The sequence below is a fragment of the Quercus robur genome, chromosome 2 (assembly GCF_932294415.1).
Source record: "Quercus robur chromosome 2, dhQueRobu3.1, whole genome shotgun sequence".
In the NCBI taxonomy this organism is placed as follows: Eukaryota; Viridiplantae; Streptophyta; class Magnoliopsida; order Fagales; family Fagaceae; genus Quercus; species Quercus robur.
The window spans coordinates 80,452,769-80,470,503 of record NC_065535.1 but is presented as its reverse complement, the minus strand read 5'-3'; the positions used below and the strand labels follow the sequence as shown (position 1 = coordinate 80,470,503).

At 34.6% G+C, this 17,735-nt stretch overlaps 1 protein-coding gene across 1 annotated transcript; it reads right to left on the bottom strand.

Moving 5' to 3' along the window:
* Positions 1–8,504: 8,504 nt before the first annotated feature.
* On the bottom strand, positions 8,505–17,179 carry LOC126715252 (aldehyde dehydrogenase family 2 member C4-like). The gene is made up of 9 exons (XM_050415764.1): positions 16,975–17,179; positions 15,792–15,934; positions 11,381–11,764; positions 11,027–11,116; positions 10,714–10,887; positions 9,784–9,921; positions 9,437–9,574; positions 9,253–9,314; positions 8,505–8,974 (listed from the first exon to the last, which is right to left on the bottom strand). The coding sequence occupies exons 1-9, from the start codon at positions 17,162–17,164 to the stop codon at positions 8,701–8,703; spliced, it is 1,593 nt and encodes a 530-aa protein (XP_050271721.1). The 5' UTR covers positions 17,165–17,179; the 3' UTR covers positions 8,505–8,700.
* Between the last annotated feature and the right edge of the window lie 556 nt (positions 17,180–17,735).

Sequence of the window (17,735 nt, the reverse complement as noted above, 5' to 3'; positions counted from 1 at the left end):
CGAATAATGGGCTCCAGTTTGATAGTAAAGCTTTCAGGAGATACTACTGTGAATTGGGCATTAGGAATAGATATTTATCTCCGGCTTATCCACAGGGAAATGGGCAGGCTGAGGCAGTCAACAAAGTTATAATAAATGGGCATAAGAAGAGGTTGGACGAGGCAAAGGGTAGATGGGTGGAAGAGCTACCACATGTTCTTTAGACATATTGGACTACCCCTCGATAGTCAATTAGGAAAACACCATTTTCAATGACTTATGGGTTCGAGGCTGTGATCCTTCTAGAGACTGGATTTCCAACACTAGGGATGAGCTTATTCACCCTAGACAACAATAATAGGTTATTGAAGAAAAGCCTAGATTTGGTTGATGAACGAAGAGAAGCTGTCATAGTTCAACTGGCATATTATCAGCAGAAGCTTAAGCAGGGGTATGATACAGGTGTGAGGGCGAGGCCATTGGCACTAGGTGATTTGGTATTGAGAAAATTTGTGGGTATTGCAAAGAACCCATCATGGGGAAAATTGGGGCCCAATTGGGAGCGGTCATACCGTATCACCTTAGTGGCTGGCATAGGTGCTTACTTTTTAGAAGACTTAGATGAAAATGTTGTACCACGCCCGTGGAATGTAAATAACATACGAAGGTATTACTATTAATGAAAGGAGCCACATTTTGTTTATAATATTATATGTTGTGCATTCTATTCATTTAAGTATTTAATAGAATTTTGGTCATGCCTAGCTTCTTGGACCACATACCTTGGGTAAATTAATACTTCTTATTCATCTAAGTGTTGAACAAAACCATGGTCATGCCTAGTTTCTCGGACCACATACGTTGGGTAAATTAACATTTCCTATTCATCTAAGTGTTAAATAGAACCTTGGTCATACCTAGTTCCTCAGACCACATACCTCGGGTAAATTAACATTGCCTATTCCTCCAAGTGTTAAACAGAACCTTGGTCATGTCTGGTTCCTTGGATCATATACCTCGGGTAAATTAACATTGTCTATTTCTCTAAGTGTTAAACAGAACATCGGTCATGCCTGGCTCCTTGGACCATATACCTTGGGTAAATTAACATTTCCTATTCTTTTAAGTGTTAAATAGAATCTTGGTCGTGCTTGGCTCCTCGGATCACATACATTGGGTAAATTAACATTTCATATTCCTTAAAGTGTTAAGTGAAGCCCTGGACGTGTTAGTCTCCTCAGACCGCATGCCTTGGATAGATAAATGCTTCACATATATTTGGAGTTAAGAATGGAGTCTTGAATCACACATAATCTTTTGAGCCACACATCTTAGGTACACAAAGTGTGTTTCTAAGTTAAATTACAAATTATCAATTGTCAGTTGTGTGGAAGTTAATTTATTACGTCACCAATTGCATGAGATGTAATGGTTAGATTATAAGTTGTATAGACATCTGTCAAGGTTAAGGGAAATGCTATATTTTAATCAGAAGAGGTTATAAGTTATGCTTACATCAATTAAACAATGTTCAAGAATGAAATAACATTTTGTTTCATATAAACACGCTGAAATCTAAAGGAACTTAACACTTTTCATTAGATAAAGCCTTGAAAAGGCAAAGAAAGTACATATTTTTTTTAAAAATGATAAATACATATAAAAGGAACACTAAAAAAAAGAAAAAGGAAAACAGCATAGTATAAATAGAGTCCTAAGTGGTCTTAGAAGAAGGAGGGTTGGCTTTCGTTGCAGTCTTGGCAGGCACCTCGGGCACTGTTGCTTGAGTTGTACCCTTGCCCTTAGGGTCCTCCTTGTTAGTGAAGGGGAGTGTGGCTAGTACCAGTAACTGGCCCTTGGAGGCTTTCTTCTTTTTGGAGGAATCCTTGGGCACAAGTGGAAGCTTAGTTGGCTTAGGGGCTGTCTCTTTGCAGGCTCCTTATCCTTTTCCACCGCACCAGCTCAGTTAGCCTCTTTGGAAGGGATAGTTAAGGCTGGAAGAGCAACTGGCTGAAGCATCCTTGCTGGGCTCAGGAGCTTTAGGAATAGCCTCAGCTCGAGAGCTCGAGGGACCTGCTACTCGGAAGGCTGGGGGATAGAAGGCATTTTCTGCCCTCCTTAGTGTGGAAGAAGCATCCACCCCAACTTGGTTTAGTGCTTCATTTCACACTTAGAGGCAATAGCCTCTATAGACCCCATTGACCTGGGCCCTAAGGTTCTCCTCGGTCTCATTCACCCCGAAATCATACCCCTCTTGCTCGGCCCTATTTGCTTTTTGGTTGTGGTAAGTTGGTCCTCAGTTCTACATAACTGTTGGCGCTGGTTCTCTACCTGCCTCTCAGCATCTTCCTAAGCTACCTCAGCACTCTTTTTGTCTCTGTTTGCCTCAGCCAGCTTAACGTTGAGGTCATTGATCCTCTGCTTGGCTAGAGTGAACGCCTCGACAGCAGCTATACGTCGTCCCTCCTCCTCCTTCATCTGCTTGTGGGCATTATCTACCCACTCCTCGACGATATGCGTTGTTTGGATCGCCTTAAAAAAAAAAGGAGAGAAATTAAGATAAAATAATGTGAATACTTAGTAAAATAAATGAAAAAAAAAGAAAAGAAAAGAAAAGAAAAGAAAAGAAAAGAAAAGAAGCTTACCATCGCCAAGTCCCTTTTCAGGGTTAGAAACACTTCATGTTTCTTTAGCGTCCTCAAGTCAACCATGTCTTGAGGTAGCAGTAGTGGCTACTCCAAGGCATTGGCCACATAGCCTACCTTTCCCTTCTGGAAGTCCCGAATGGAGGAGTCTAGGGGAAGAGGAGCTTCATCCAACATTAAAGGGGGTCCCAGATCTGGACCCTAGGGCGACGATCAACTCCCCTCTCCACAATTGCCCCTTCGCTTGAGGACTTCTTCTGTGCCCCCTTAGCTATTTTGGCCCATTTTTGGGGCTCGAGCTCCTTGGAGGGGATGACCTCTCCCTCCTCAACCACGTCCTTGCCCTTCCTGTCCAGCTTTCTTTTCTTGTCTTCAGGTTAGGAGGTGTGGATGGGAAGAGGAGTGGGAGGTCGGGTCTGGACCCCTCCTGCGTGGGACTCAAGGAGCTCGAACAGGCTAGTCTTAGGCTTCCTTTGTAGCACCATTGCGTTAGGCATGTTAGAGGTTTCTTGGACACTGCTGACTTGTGCAGGGGGAAGGTAGCTGAAAGTAGCACCCGAAGGCTCTGGGGATTGAGGCTGGTCAGAAGCTTCAAAATCCTCATCAGAATCTGAAACTTCAACTACTCTAACTGCCTCTTCGTGAGCCAAGCGTGAGGAGGTAGCTTCTTCCTCGGCATTACGCTGGGAAGGAAGTTAAACCTGGTGGGTACCTTCAGATGGGGGGGCCAGTCAGGAACCCTGGAACGATGATGTTGATCTGGTGTAGCCGAGGATCCTTAGCCTTTATCATGTACTTAAGGGCTTCGAAATTGGTGGAAATGGGCTTGTATCCGAGGATGAGATGAGCTGCTCGTAATTGCCCGTCGGTATATATGAAAATCTTGGACTGGAGTATTCTTGTTAGGTCAGGCTCGTTGACGAGATTGAGATTGGGGGTGTTAAAGTGCTTCTCTACTAAATTTCAAAAACAAAAGCATCATTAGAGTGATAAATCATTGAATAAAGAAAAATAAACTTGCAAGCTACAGAGAAAGGAATAAGAACTGGTTAGTGACAAATGGACAATGTTAGAATAGTGAACCTAAACCTAAGTACCCCACCTGGTATCCCATCTCATGTTGGGCAATGAAGTCCATCATGCCATTCCCCTGAGACAATCAAGAAATCTTGGTTCATACCTTTGTTAGTGTCGGGAAGACATGATATGAGCCTGACTTCAGGGACCCTAGTTTTGAGGTAGTATCCTTGTTTTTTAAGGTGCTAACAATTATACACCTAATTAACGTCATGATGGGTGAGATTTACACCCATCTTTTAATTAAGAGCGTCTACGCTACCTAATACCCTAAACATTTTTGGGGCACACTAGGTTGAGCAGAGTCTATGAGCAATCAAAAAGTCCTTAGTCACTCTACCCATAGGGGTCCTCATCCCTCCCTCTATAAAGGCGATCATGGGGATTACTACCTCCCTTGCCGATCTCATGGCATGCCATTCCCCTTGAAGACAGTGCCTGATCGAAATCCTATCTGGTATGTTATAACTGGCTTTAAAACTCTCTATACCTTCTGGGGTGTCTACTAAGCTAGCGAATCTACCCATTTGTGACGCGGGTGGAGGGTGTTAGGAGAATAGAGTATAAATTAGGGGGTTGAGGAAGAAAAGGGTACTGGAAATGAGAAGGAAGGCTAAAGGTAACTTACGAAAAGATAGAAGGGCTCCTCGGACTGATTCTTGAGAGTTGAAGATTCAAAAAGTGGAATATCCAGAGTCTTCGAGCACTTTATATAGGAGTGGGAAAAGTAAGCAGGAAAGTTCCCGCTTAAATCCCCACAAAATTTCTCTATTGCAGGATCTTCATTACACCGTAAAACATGGGGGACAAGGCGCCATGTGGAGTAAATGTTGAGGTGTCCTAGATGTCGAAGCGTAAGGAGCATGCTCCTTTATAGGTGAAAAGACACCTACACTTTAGGAAATAACATATGTGTGTGGGAAGTATGGCTGCCTAAAATTGAAATCACACTTTTCCCCGAGGAGAGAAAGAGCAGGGTTTTGTGGGGCTATTGTGGGGATGAAGGGCCTAGATGAGAATATTGAGTTGTGAGCTACGCCCGAGAACATCAAATAGCCCGAGGACAGACCAGTACAAATGAAGACAGATAGATATTGGGCCGAGGAAGAGATCAGGTCATGGTGAGAGGTCATGTTGTCTGAGGAGCAATACCACGTCAGCCAACAATGCAGAGACCTAAAGTCTGACTACCCTTCAAGTACTGGGTAGCAAGCAATCGTGCTTGGACGGATAAGCGTCAGAAAGATATAAGACAAAAGAGAATTGAGAAATATCTGAGAAAAAAGCTGCTACCACCGCATTGAATGCTCTGCATTTAACCCCTGGCCACATTAATGTGGAAGTGATACCTGAACAGTAACTTTTACCTTACAGCTACCCCCAAAGATTTTAGGAAGGTGCTGATGGGATAAGTATCAAGAAGATTGATAGTCTGATCTACACGTGGAGGGCTAAGATGAAAAAAAGGAAAGAAATATAAAAGGGATGAACTCCCTTATAGAGGGGATCATAAGAAAAACCAGAGAAACATCATTGTGTAGCCAAGAACTGTAATTTTTGTATAAGTTAAAGAAAAATATATAAGAACATATCTTCCTCGGACTTGACCGAGGAGAGTTTTTTTTGTTCAAATTGTTTGTTTATTACACTAATAGCTAACCTATTGTGATCAATATATTCCTAACTCATTGAACATTCAGTCTCAAGCCCACTCTCTAACAAATTCATTGTTTTGGGCTCATTGAGCCATTGTCCATCCATCTTTGGGCTGTGGAGCAAAACGTGCCCTTACAACATTTATAAATAAAATAAATAAATTTTCATTTTAATTTTTATTCTAATTAATTTTTTAGATTTTTATTGTAATTAGTCTTCGCTCAAAAAAAAAATTATATATATATATATTTCAAAATTTGAAATTATTTGTTTGTTTATGCAATTATGCTATGTATATAAAGGATTAACTATATTATCTTAAAAAAAAAAAAAAAACTTATGTTTGAAAATTATTTAAATTTTAGAGGGTACTTTTTAAATAAGGTTTTACAAATTTATTTCATTTTTTGTATTTATTTAATATTAAATCTTCATTTCACTTCAAAACCTTGAACATATCTATTTTACAGTTCTTTAGATAAGCTATTTTCTAATCCTTTCTCGTAATTAGCATTTAAATAAAATAAAGTTATCAATGGCCAACTTTTTTTTTTTGTCTTTATTTCAAAGACAAAAATTACATACCTATACAAGAATTCCAATAAAAATTAAAAGAAGTGAAAGAAAGAGAGAAGAGAACGAACTACATAAAAATCATAAATTATTAAAAAAAATACAGAAAATTAAAATACATGTAGTTCATTCTCTTTCTTGAGAGAAATCTCTGATTTTTTATATAGTTCATTCTCTTTCTTGAGAGAAATCCCTAATTTTTTATGTAGTTCATTCTCTTTATTTCTTTTATTTTTTTCACATCTTATAATTTTTATTGGAATTCCTGTATGGGTAGGTGATTTTGGTTTTTGAAGTTTAAGGGAGAAAAGAAAAGTTGGGTTAGTTTTGTATTCATTCTATATGATTCATTGATAACTTTATTTGTTGTAAATGCTAATTGTGAGAAATGATTAAAAAATAGTTGTTTTAAGAAATGTGAAAGAAATATGTTTAAGGTTTTGAGCTCAAATCAAGATTTAATATTAATTAAAAACAAAAAAATGAAATAAATTTTTAAAACCTTTATTTATATAATTTCAACCATATTACATGAGGTTTTTTTTATTATAAAAAGATAATATATTTAATCCTTTAAGTACATGGAGTAATTGCATAAACAAACAAATAATTTCAATTTTCCAAAAAAAAAAAATTTATTTTGAGAGAATACTAATTACAATAAAAATCTAGAAATTTATTAACTAGACTAAAAATAAATTAAAAAAACTAATTTATTTATTTATTTTATTGATATATATGTTAACTAAAACTTTTTACAACAAAGATGTTCAAAGTTCAAATCCAACATTCTTGTCGCAAAACTTTCCTTTTAAAAAAATTATAATTTTTTAAAAAGTATTTAAAGTTTTTAAGAATATATGATTTTATCTTACAATACTAGCCATAAGTTGAGTTGTAGTCTAGTGGTTGGTTGTTATACCAACACTTCTTCTCTAAAGCATAGTGGGTTCTATCGCTTTTAGAATGGAGGACCTAACACAGGGAAATAAAAAACTTTGCTTTCTCTAATTTGAGCAATATTTAGCCAAAAAGACTCCGAAAAACCATCACCACAATGATGGAGGTTTAGTGTTGGGTATGAGAGAGAGAGAGAGAGATGAAAATTGATTAAAAAAAAAAAATACAGCTTTTTTGCATTGATTGGTCTGGATGCTCTTAGAATGAGAAATCAATACGGAGATGATGCAAGTAAGCATGTTTATAAATGGTACACAATAGATGCAAGAATGAGACTAATTTTATTAATATCATTTTTTTTTTTTTTTGTTGAAATATCATTTTCTTTTTCATATAAAAAACTAGCTAATTGATATCTTGTCCTAACAATAAAAAAAATTAGACAAAACAAAAAATTAGACATCATGAATGGAGAAAGATAGAAAAAGAAGAGATATAAGCCAAAATTGCCGTACACAAAATCACAAAAAGATTAATTGTCCATTTAAGAAGCTGAGCTGAGACAATTCCCATTTCCCAGATGTCACGCAAAAGATATTACTTTATTAATATCATCTTTCTTTTGCTTTTCTTTTTTCCTCAAATGTATTACGCTTTGTTTGTTTTGATGTAAAATATTTTCAAATGTAAAATATTTTACAGGTAAAAATTTTACTGTAAAATATTTTATCGTAAAATATTTTCAAATGTTTGGAATGAGAAAATATTTGAAAATGCAAGCCACCACCAGCCACCCCTTATAAGCAAAAACCACCAACAACCACCCCCAAATGAACATAAACCATGAAACCACCACCAACCACCCCAAAAACCAAATCTGGAAGAGAAAAAAGACAGCCACCACCTAAAAATCCGACTGTTAAACCACAAATCTGAGCACAAACCACCAACAATCCACAACATATGAGCATTAAACCACAAATCTGACCAAACCACTCCATAACCACCCAAAAGAAAGTCAAAATAAATTCACAAACCCATATTGAAAACCCAAAAACCCACCTAGCCAAAAACTCAAATCGGAGGGCTCGGCCACCAATCACTGTAGAAACAACCTGCAAAGACGAAACGGAACTGCCATCTACCATCAAAGTCGACCCACGTCTCCATCCCAACCATCTACCGCCACCCTGAAACCCAGCCACCCATGACCGATAAACCATCCAAACCCAGATCTCCAAACCACACGGCAAAAAAAAATAAAAAATAAAACCTATGGATGAGTAAACGACCGTGGAGGTGGCCAAGAATCGGTGGAGCCGATGAACGTTTAAGAATAACAAGAACTCAGGTGAAGCCGGTGATGGGTGGCACTGGCAAAGGGTTGAGCCGATGTTGGGTAGCGCCGGCGAAAGGTAGAGCCGATTATAGGTGGTGTTGAAGAGGGTGGAGCCAGTGGGAGAGAAGGATCAATGGTGGACTGGGTTATGGGTACAAAACTGAGATAGCATGAGAGGGAGAGAGAGGCAGACGTGTTGGGTGGACTGAGAGAGTGCAAATGTAAAATATTTTACCAACATTTCAAGTGTAAAATATTTTACAAATTTTTGCCTTAGTTATTTTAGTTGACTGAAAATATTTTACTGTTGACCAAATGTTTTACCTTAAAACAAATACAGTAAAATATGAAAATATTTTCTTGAAAATATTTTACATCAAAACAAACAGAGCGTTAATATCCTCAATAATCTTATGGAACATAAACTTGCAGTCCATGATGCCACACATGGTACAGCACTGCACAGCGACTTCGAAATTTATTGCACACATCATTACACGCATTTGCCATTCCAAAGAAAGGATATCATATTCAAAGCCAAGGAGAATTATACAGGGGAGTAACAACCGACTTAACTTGAAGATACTTGTGAAGTGCTTCAAGTCCAAAATCTCTTCCAAAACCACTCATTTTATAGCCACCAATTGGGCAGTCATTATCGAAAGCAAAATAGCAATTGATCCAAATGGTGCCAGCACGTATTGATCTTGACACCGTGTTAGCCACATTTAAGTCCTTGGTCACGATACCTGCTGCTAGACCATATCTAGTACTGTTGGCCCTCTTAATTGCCTCATCAATTGTTCTGTAATTGATCATGGAATCATTAATAAGTCAAGTGCTTGCTATCACCAACACTAGTTTACAAGGGAATATGTGAAATCAAACTTCAATAAAAAGAACTTTGCTCTTCCAATTGAATGGGTAACGTTCCATTAAAACACTATTTTGTTCAATTATACCGTAATACATTTACTTTATCCATTACTTTTGAAAAATTATAAATTGCTAAATGAAGGCATTTTCTTGTAAAGTTTTGGGTAGAGAAAGAAGAAAAGGAGATTGAAGATAGTTAGTACTCACTTAAACTTCGCAAGTGCCAGAACAGGTCCAAATATTTCATCCTTTGCTATAAGCATATCTTCCTGTTCAAGTCATCAATAACAATAGATGATGGGAGGGGAAAAAAACACTTAAATTTTTTTAATTACACTAAAAAGCAAGATATATACCCAGTTGCATGTTGTAAATTAAGTGAAATATATACCTTGACTTCAGCAAAAATTGTAGGTTCAATATAGTATCCCTTCTCACCCAAGGGCTTGCCCCCAGTTAATAGGGTGGCTCCTTCTTTCTTGCCATGCTCAATGTAAGTAAGAATTTTTTCAAACTGCTGCTTATCGACCTGCATGTCAAAAATGAGCATTTTCATTGGAAACCCACTAAGAAGACTATTGCTATTTATTTTTTGGTCCATTTACAAATCTATTCGGATTCACACCTTTAGAATAAAATAATCTCTGTTGATTGCTGTTGGCCCCCAAAACCCTTTTGTAAGTTGTAACACAAGACCAAAAAGACAAATCATTTTTTTTTTTTTCTCTCATTTCATACCTGGGGTCCGTGTTGAACTTTGGGATCAAAAGGATCCCCAACTACCCAAGCTTTCGCCTTTTCTACTAATTTCTCCACAAGTTTCTCATATATTCCTTCTTGAACATAAAGACGAGAACTTGCCACACATATTTCTCCCTGCAAAAAATAAAATTAGGGGAAACAAAATGTCATCAAAACTACATTTTTTAATAAAAATTATTTGTCCCAATCTTGATGTTAAAAACCGGACTTATGATGTAGTGTAGTTACCAGGCCCAAGGCCGACGCCCTCCACTATACAAAGGCCACACTCCCTTTATTATAAAAAGGTTTCAAATTTTAAGATAATTATACTTTTTTTTTAAAGTAAAAACAAAACAAAACTAAAAAATTGGTTACTATTTTTCTCATCTCTAACAAGCCTCCAAAATTTTAAACCAACAGAAACTCAACCCAATTGAAACTCTAAACTATTTTGAAAATAAAAATTGTGCTAAATTATCAATGATGATTAATTTTCCTAAACAGCTTGAGACTTTAATTTTTATAAACCAATATACTACTAAGTAGATTGTCAACATTAGTCACCTAATTAATCTCACACATATGTAAACACTAAACAATTTCACTCTCTTAACAACAAAATATAAAATTGAAAATTGCATCATACCTCCTTTTAAGAAAGATATAAAATTTATTTTATCTTTGTAACAATTTATGCTTGAACTTTTATATTTGATTTTTTATATGAAATAAACCTGGTTTGGTTTCTATTAATTCATCAAATTAACCTTGGTTTGATTAGTATGAAATAAACTAATCTAATTAATATTAAAAATATAAAAGAATACACTTAAATCTGTCATCTTACACTTCAAATTATATCGAGTTAGCCCCATAGAACATTCATTGTAGGACTGAGTAACAAAATAAATGAAAACACTTCACCTTATTATGTAAGATCCCAATGAGAGCAAGCTGAGCAGCCATATCTACATCAGCATCATCAAAAATTATGAGGGGTGACTTGCCTCCTAATTCAAGTGAAACCACTTTCAAATTGCTTTCTGCTGCGGCCTTCATAACTATGCGGCCTACTTCTGTGGAGCCAGTGAAATTCACCTGAAAAAATAATTGCAAACATATAGCTAGTGAATTCAATATAGATCTTGCAAAGTAAGCAACAAAGTGGACACGGGATTTTCTTAAAAGATTCAAACCAATAATACAAACATTGAAGTACAATCAGGAAATTAATTACCGCATCAATGTCCATATGAGAGCTAATGGCAGCACCAGCCGTTGCCCCAAATCCAGTTATAATATTGAGCACCCCATCAGGGATACCAGCCTTTAACAAGAAAAACAATATCAGTTGGACCTCATAAAATCCAAAAGAGGCCACCATATATGAGCCATATTATGAATAATGTAAGATTAAATTCACTATTTCCTATCATATTAATCTTTTAAAACAAGTAGTTATTTATCATGGCATTAGAGCAGAAGATCATGAGTTTAATAGATTAAATTCACAATTTCCTAGAATTATCAGTACCAAATAACTAATCTTTAACCATCTGCAAATAAATCATCAAATTCAATTTCAACTTACCAGCTTAGCAAGATGAGCATAATAGAGTGCCGAGAGAGGAGTTTGCTCAGCGGGCTTAACGATCATAGTGCACCCAGCAGCTAAAGCCGGACCAACCTTCAAGAAGAACAAGGTGGTGGGAAAGTTCCAGGGAATAATGAGTCCTGCCACACCAATTGGCTCGCGCAAAGTGTAGGCATGAAATGCATTTGACATTTTCAGTACCTCTCCATGAATTTTATCTGCTGCACCTGCATAGTAGCGGATAACACTTGCTGCATGTGGAATGTCCACGGTCTTGCCCATACTGAACAATTTGCCGGCATCAATGGTATCCAAGGCAGCTAATTCTTCTACATTTTGGTCAATCAAGTCCGCAAATTTCATCATTCTCTTTGCTCTCTCCTGACAACAAATTAATAAGGTCCAAAAAATTAACATTAATTCACATAAACTAAGAAAAGAAAGTAAATTGCATTGCAATGTCATGTTCTTATTTACCTATCCTATTGTTTTATGCGTTTTTGCCCCTATTTTTGTCAGTACAATTTTGCACCCTGCAATCTAAGATATTAATTTGTTCATTTGTCAATTTAGAAATTAAATATATAGGTATGTTTTTAAGACATGTAACAGGGTTTTATTTAGCGAAGATTTGCTGCAATTTTATGACATCCTTTTATTTTATGTTTCATGTTGTTACTTGCGAAACCTTAATTTTATATTATAATAGCTAACTAGTTTTTTAAAACTTAATTCTAATTATTAATTGAAAAATGTTTCTCGTAAAACTAGTTTGGAGAAAAACCCTTCAAACTCTTTTTATATCTCTTTATTGGATATGAATTTTTAAAATCTAACAATTAGATTGCATGTTCTTATTATATCTCTCATGCTTGCAAAATTTCAAGAAAACCAAAGATCAATAGATATGTCATCAATTAAATGTTTAAATTTCAAATTTTTGTAGTATAAAATTATGTATAAAAAATAATTTTATTGATCAAAATTTTATTTATATTTGTCTTTTTATTTGACCTTACAGATTGTGATTCAACCAACGATCGATCCATTGGTTGAACTAGTGACCCGACTCTTAAACCAGGTTAATGTATGATTCAGGTTTAATAAGTAAAGCTACAAGTTTCCGATTCAAACTCATTTTTTCAGCACTTAAAAGTTTTTTCCTTTCTAAATACCTTACCCATTATTATTAAACAAATCAAATAACTCTCCTCCAGAAAAGGAAAAAGAAAAAGGAATAACTAATATTTTATCCAAGTTCATACATGTGTGGTGGTTAGAATAAATAGAGTGAGTTGTTCAAAAAAAATAAATCTTTAATATAAGGAAGCAATGTCTCAGTCTTTGATCAGGCTATTCCACTCTCTACCCATAAATACCCTTGAAACTCCATGAATTGATAGTATAGTAGATTAAACTTAAGATTTCTGAGTTTACGTTATGCCCTAGACCAATAAACCTATCACTTAGGTAATCTTGTGGGGGGTTATTCAAATACACTTTGATCAGTACATCTTCTATTATCCAAAAATATTTTTTCTGTAAATTTAATAGACATTTTCGATACAATTCTTTATCTAATAAATTAGAATGAATATTGCTAGGTTTACAAGTTTAGCGTTACACTAGTAGTTCAGTCAAAAAAAAAAAAAAAAGCGTTACACTAATAGTTAATGTTTAAGGTAAATTACAATTTACCTCTTGTGGTTTCATAATTTAGTCTAAAAATTTTTAGTTTCTACATTTAGACCCCTAAAGTTTAGACTAAAATTAAACCGTTAAGTTCTGTCATATTTAACTTTTTTTTCAACACATTTGGGGCATGTGAGAAATTTTATAGGACCATTAGATGAGCAGCACAGTCAAGGATGTGCCTCTCATCACCATGTCACACCCAATGACTTATCTCGTTTTCGGAACTCCAATGTTCTCTCCTTGTCATTTTGTAAAAAAGTGTTGCCATTTTATTTGGACCACAATCCACCCATAGACGACAAAAATGGCGTCAATGATGATCTTCAAGCCACCATTTTGTTATTAAGGGCACAAAAGTCAATGGGGGCTTTGGCGGTGATCTTCAAGCCATCACATCATCGTGGATCTAAAATTTGATGGTCACTTTTTTTTTTAATAAAAAAAATTTTCTTAATTATTTTCTCTGAAAAATGATAGAAATGGAAGAAAAAATTGGTTCCAAGTAGTTGATAAAAATTGGGAATTTTCATTTTTTTTATTTATTTAAAATTTACAATTCTACTATGGGTTAGATAGTTATGAATATTATGGATTCCGAGAAACAACTTCACACATATACCTAAATTAGATTATGATAAATTTCTATCTTAAATCCAAAATATTTATAGCTTTTTGTCCACCATTAACCTTCATGATACTCAACCAAAGAGTTCATCCAAGAAAAAATGATACGCAACAAAGACATCTAGAGATTCTAGACATTTGAAGAGACTATAGTTTTTACGAAGTTAAAATCCCATTTAATATTTTTTATATCTTTTTATTGACTTATAGCCTTATAGGGTGGATTGCCCGGAAAGTTGTTTAACATTATTGTGATGAATATGTCCCCCCCACAGCCCTCACGCCACCGTTTTTGACTAACCGAAATAAAAGCACATGGCTCTCTCATTTTCTTTTTTTTCTTTTTTTTTGAGAAACGGCTCTCTAATTTTCAAATTAAATGCATATAACGTGTACAATAACCTCTATTATTCGTGTACGAGTTCCTTCAAAAAGTAAAAATAAAATAAAAGTATCTACTTCGTCAAAAAAAAGAAAAAAGAAAAAGAGTATCTACATAGGTCAAAAAGTTACACGCGTGGAAAAAAGAAAAGGACATCAGAGCATCTCCAACAGACTCGGCAAAGCCAAATTTTGGAGAGTAACAGACACTATTCACGCAAAACAAGCACTCCAACAGTCTCGGCAACTCCAAATTTTTTTTTAGAGTTGCTACAGTAGCTCTCCAGGTATGGAGAGCACTGTAGCAATCACTGTTCATCATCTAAAGAATATTTCCCCTTAAAATAATACCCGGTTGAATAAAAAAATAATTCTTTCTCTCTCATTCCTTTCTCTTTCGTTCTTCACTCTCTGGTGCTTCTCTATCTCAACGGTAACATACCACAATTAAAACAAAAACACAAAACCCAATCCAAAGATTTGAAACACAAAAACAATATTTCTCATAAGCCTAATGAAATCTAAGCAATAAAATAAAACTAATCAAACCAAAAAAAAAAAAAAAATGTAGAACGCCGATCTGTGTAGAACGCCAATCTCCACTTCTCTGCCGGTGATCTATGTGTGTATGAGAGAGAATTTATTTGTGTGAGATAGAGGGAGAGAAATTTGTGTGTTTGTGTAAGAGAAAGAGAAAGAAAGAAAATGAAACAGAGAGGGAGAAGTGTTCTGGAGGCTACCACACACACAAGTCATCCGGAATGAACTAGAAAAAGAAAAAGAAAAAGAAGGGTAGGTGGAGACAGTGGATACGTGTGTGGTGGAGGAAAAACCAAGAGAAAAAAAATAAATAAATAAAAGGGAACGTGTGGATGAAAGGAAGGAAAAGAATAAGAAATAACCATTTAGAAATTTTATTGTAATATTTTCACAATAAATTTTAAGTAATTAACTAATATTGGTGAGTAAAAATATAATTTCAGTGGTGGGTTCAAATTAGAACTAGTAATAACTTTTCACATAAGATTTTGATGTGATTCTTGTGTAAGTATTGCGAAAAATGTTGTAAAAATACACTTTTCATTGAAAAATATAATTGTTGGTAATGAATATAAAAAGAATAAATAATGATAAAAAAAGAATAAAGAATGAATGAAGATATAATATTTAAATGAGATAGAGAATGTGATAGAGAGTCTGTTGGAAAGTGTATTTGAAAAAGTGGGTAGCTAAAAGCTAAATGTCACTGTTCATTCTCCAAACAGACAAAAATTAGACAAAAATTTGGAGAGACTGCTGGAGATGCTCTCAGGACCGAGTAATAAAATTGTCTTTGAATTTTGAAGAGAAATTTGCATTTTCTAATTCAAGTGTTCAATAAATGCGAGTTCTTTTACGGTTCTTCTACACGACAGCACTATATGCATTTGTCAAAATTTTTACTATAATTTGCTAATAAAATAGACTATTATGAAATATAAATAGTAGATAGGGTAAAATACTAGGTAATCGTTATTTTAATTAATTATTTTGGAATGGCAAAGAAAATGATGACATATACGTCACATCAATGGACTTTGAGTTGTTGTTGTTTTATCTTACCGGAAGAAGAAAACGACACAATTTAGTAGAATGAATAAATTCTTAACCAAATAAATAAATAAATAAATAAAATAAATTGAAAAAAGAAGGGGTTGTGTGTACATACGGCACCGGACAAGCGAGGCCATTGACCATCATCGAAAGCATGACGTGCAGCCTTCACGGCCAAATCAACATCTTCTTTATCTCCTTCTGCAATTCTTGCTATCACCTCTCCTGTTCTTGGATCTATTGTCTCGAACGTTTTACCTATATAATTTTTTTTTTTTTTTTTTTTTTTTTTTTTTTGGGGTTTTGGATAATTACCCAAAAAATTTGGTACACAAAAAATTGTATATTAGTCAAAATGAAAATAAGGCTAGAGTTTTCCATCAAAATAAATAAATAAATATAAGAACCTTCTAATATATATATATATATATATTTTAAAGTATAGTCGTTTTTTTTTAATACAAAATTTTATCGGATGAGTTCAAGGGCAGAATATATAACCTTTTAAAACATTTTTTTTTAATGAAATAATTGTATTTTTTAGTTTTTACACAATTAATAAAATAGATAAAATAAACCACAGAAATAAGTTTACACATTCTAAAGATATAATTATACTATTTTAAAGATAATTATACTTATATATAATGAAGAAAACAAATTAATAAAAATATATTATCCAAGCACTCGGTAAACAAAAATATCCGGGTAACAATCGAGTAAGGTCGACGCCACTCACATAATCGGGTAAAGTATTCGACAATATAGGGAGCCTAGGGATGGGTGATTGTTGGAAAACCCAGGATTCTGGGTATTCCTTGAATCCACAGAGGATTACACTTGTGGACCATTACTTTAGATTTCAGATGATTTTTTCACGGAAAGCTAATAATAATTAATAGTTAATAGTAAAGCATACCAGAAAATATATGATGTAAGTTTAAGCTTTTTGGGTATGCTCTGTGTTGTAACTTGCACAGGTCCTTTAGAAAAAAATCAAAAAGAAAAGAAAAGAAAAGAAAAAAGAAGAAGGAAGTTTAACAAGTCGTGGCTTTTGGGTTTGTTGTGTTTTGTAAATAGTTTAGAAAAAGAAAAAGAAAAATAAAACAGTTGAGGACTCAAGTAGCCACCAACTGAAGTTCCCAATTTTGGTGGTATACGATAGGTCTTTTCATTTACCTTTTTTTTCCAGAAAAAAAGGGATGTAGGCAAAAAAGTTGTAAACCAATGGAAAGCGAGAGTGAAAATAGAATCTGAAAAATCTAAAAATATTAAGTGAGAGAGAGTATGTTGAAAACCTGAGATGGAATCAACAAATTCTCCATTGATGAAAAGCTTGGTGAACTTAATGGTCGGGATCTTGACAAAAGACTCCAAGCCGTCGTTGGAATGACTCCCCATTTTTTTTTTCTCTCCTTTCTCGTCGTCTGTGAAGTAGTAGAGCTCCTTTGGTGCAACAGCGGCTAGCAACACATTATATATAGGCATGTAGGCTGTGTGTATATAAAATAAAATAACACAGGCAAATATATTTCACTTTCACGTGGTGGGAAAAAAAAGGTATTTTGTATAGCATGATATGTGTGTAAAAATATGTGTGTAAATGTGAAATATGTGTGTAAAAATAATTATAAATTAATACATGTCTTTTATATGTTAGTGAGGTAATTATTTTTTATTGACGTGTTTCACACTTATTGAATTTTAATACTACTGACATAGTATCATTTGATACCAAATACCTTCTCGGAAGCTAGAGAATAAAGTAAACAGAGGGTTATAAAAGAATCTGATGGCATAGGAAGGGTCAATCTTTAAATTGTTACATATGGGTGGTCTATCATATGATTCATATAGTTTATAAGGCTCGGATTTGAATTGCCATACATTTTCTCTCTCTATGGGTAAAACTCATTTTCATATATTTGATAGCAACTTTAAAATGAGTTGGAAAATTATTTTTTGACTTTACTTATTTAGTTTAGGGTGAGATTGAGTTGTTTTTCATAAAATTTTAGTGAAACACAACTTTATTACATGTCAAGTTAAATAAATAAAG